The sequence below is a fragment of the Aureococcus anophagefferens genome, assembly GCF_000186865.1.
Source record: "Aureococcus anophagefferens unplaced genomic scaffold AURANscaffold_124, whole genome shotgun sequence".
Taxonomy (NCBI): Eukaryota; class Pelagophyceae; order Pelagomonadales; family Pelagomonadaceae; genus Aureococcus; species Aureococcus anophagefferens.
The window spans coordinates 5,829-7,876 of record NW_008705673.1 but is presented as its reverse complement, the minus strand read 5'-3'; the positions used below and the strand labels follow the sequence as shown (position 1 = coordinate 7,876).

The 2,048-nt window shown below is 50.9% G+C and overlaps 1 protein-coding gene across 1 annotated transcript in view; it reads right to left on the bottom strand.

Annotated features, from left to right (window-relative positions):
• The window catches only part of AURANDRAFT_68401 (hypothetical protein), a gene marked incomplete at both ends in the record, with an annotated part of 4,031 nt that extends 1,983 nt beyond the window's left edge, over window positions 1–2,048 (bottom strand). Inside the window, 5 exons of the mRNA XM_009044081.1 lie at window positions 90–231; window positions 258–262; window positions 300–334; window positions 381–681; window positions 906–2,048. Coding sequence (XP_009042329.1) covers window positions 90–231; window positions 258–262; window positions 300–334; window positions 381–681; window positions 906–2,048 — 1,626 coding nt within the window. The remainder of the gene's footprint in view (window positions 1–89; window positions 232–257; window positions 263–299; window positions 335–380; window positions 682–905) is intronic.

Genomic DNA, 2,048 nt, shown 5'->3' with positions numbered 1-2,048 from the left:
TGATAGCATGCATCGAAGGCAGCTGCGTATCTCTTATGGCTTTTGTTAAGAGCTGATCTCCTGTGAACGACGTCTGCAAATTTTTTGACATGATTAAATTCAGTTGAAGCATTTCCCCCTTTGTCCCCATCCAGGGCATCAACCCAACATGCCTGTATGTCCCCTCCGGGGTCCTTGTCGATTGAGCTAGCTGCGGCTTTGCTCAGTCCGTTCAGCCGGTCCCAGCCGTACCTGTCCTCTGGATTAACTGTTCTGACCACAGCTATGTAATTTTGTTTGTTCATAGCATCACCACCAACCCTGACTGCTATCTGCCCGTTGCATTGCAGGAGTCCTGTGTAAAACGTTCGTTTAGTATGGAAAGTAGGGGGGGGAAAAACCTTCGTTGCAATGCGCGAAGTCGCTGGCAGAGAACCTCCTATAAGCATCTATTTGTTGCTCCCATTGGGGGGGAGCGAGCCCATAGACTGTCACGAACTTCTTGTCTTTGAGGTCTGCTAACAGAAACTCGTTCAGCGTCTTCATACCCTCTTCCGTGCACTTGTGTCCAGGCTCTTTCTCGTGGAAGCAAAATGGACAGATTGTTTTGCCACAATCTTCACACTCCCAATCCTTGCCGACAGGGTCCTTGAGGAAATTTGGCCCTTCGCACAGTATACATTTTCGTTTGCCTTTCGGCGCCTGTAGAAATGTGAAAATTTGCGAGGGGTCGAATGGCTTTTTGTTGTAGCTCGGTTTTTTTTGTTTTTTCTCTCTTCCTTTTTCTCGTGCGCATCTCTGCCCGCTTTAACTAACAATCGGTGCATCTCGTCTGACGGAATCCATTCAAGCATCGTCTTCCATCCTAATTCCCTTAGCGCCGCCAGCTCCGCTGGTATTCTGTGTAGCAATTCCACTGTACTCACTTCCTTGCTAATCCCCATACGCCGCTCCTTGGTTAGTCGCACTAAAGTCTGTATAAAACCATTGGTTAGGTCCAGTACCATCGCATCTGTAGCCTTCTTGGGCATTTTCCGTGCTGGACAATAGTCCATACATTCTTTCCTCACTGCTTCAGCTGTTATTTCAGCATATTTGCCGAGTGAACTCATGCATGGAACAAGGTCCTCGGGGTGGTAGTTCGTCTTCCTATCCGAGGACTTTCCAGCTGAGCAAAAAGGGGGGGCGGGTATCTTCTTGCAAAGCCACACTTGTGTGGAGTCTTGGTAAAGAAAATCTACTTGCATGCAAAAAACCCCGTCCTTTTCTTCTCTGCACGCGCAGTTATATGAATTCCAGTTTTGTTTACGGCTCCCGCCGCGCTTCCAAACAACGGCTATTTTTTTCATACTCTCAAAAAGTTCTTTAACTATCATAGTGCTCTGTGCTTTAGACATAAAAACGTCACCTTTATTTAGAATCGGCCCTGCGGCGGACAAAGACGCGATAACCTTACAGGTTCGGGGCGCAGGGGGGTTCTCGAGGTCTAATGCCTCCTCTCTTGCCCGAATATTCTGCCATTTTATCGTATCTGCTTTTCCTCTTTTCGCATCCGCTTCTTTTTTCCTTTTTTTTCTCCGACCCTCCTCATCAAGCTCGGGCGCCGGCGGCGGTGCTGGCGCGTGCGCCGGTGCTGGCGCTGGCCCGAGCAGCGCAAGAGTTGCAAGCGGTGTTGGTTCCTCCTCCCCCACCTCCTCCTCCTCCTCCTTTACCTCCTCCTCCTCCTCCTCCTGCTGCTGCTCGGGCACCAGCGCTCCCTTGGACGCCGCACCACGGCTACCCGCTCCCCCGAGCGCCGGTTCCTCCTCGTCATCCTCCTCCTCGTCATCCTCCTCCTCCCCCCCCTGCTCCTCCTCCGAGATTCCAGACGATTGCGACAATTGCCTCAGGTACGCCGCGTATCCGTCCCCGCCCGGAGGATTACTTCTCCAATATAACTTTATCGCCTTTAGATGCCCTCCTTTAGTTGGGGCTTTAACTACTATGCTATGATAATCTTTGTGTTTTCGTAACTGAGGCAAGTCCCATCCATCGATGCCGGGTGGGTACCGATCGTCGCTGGAGGACAT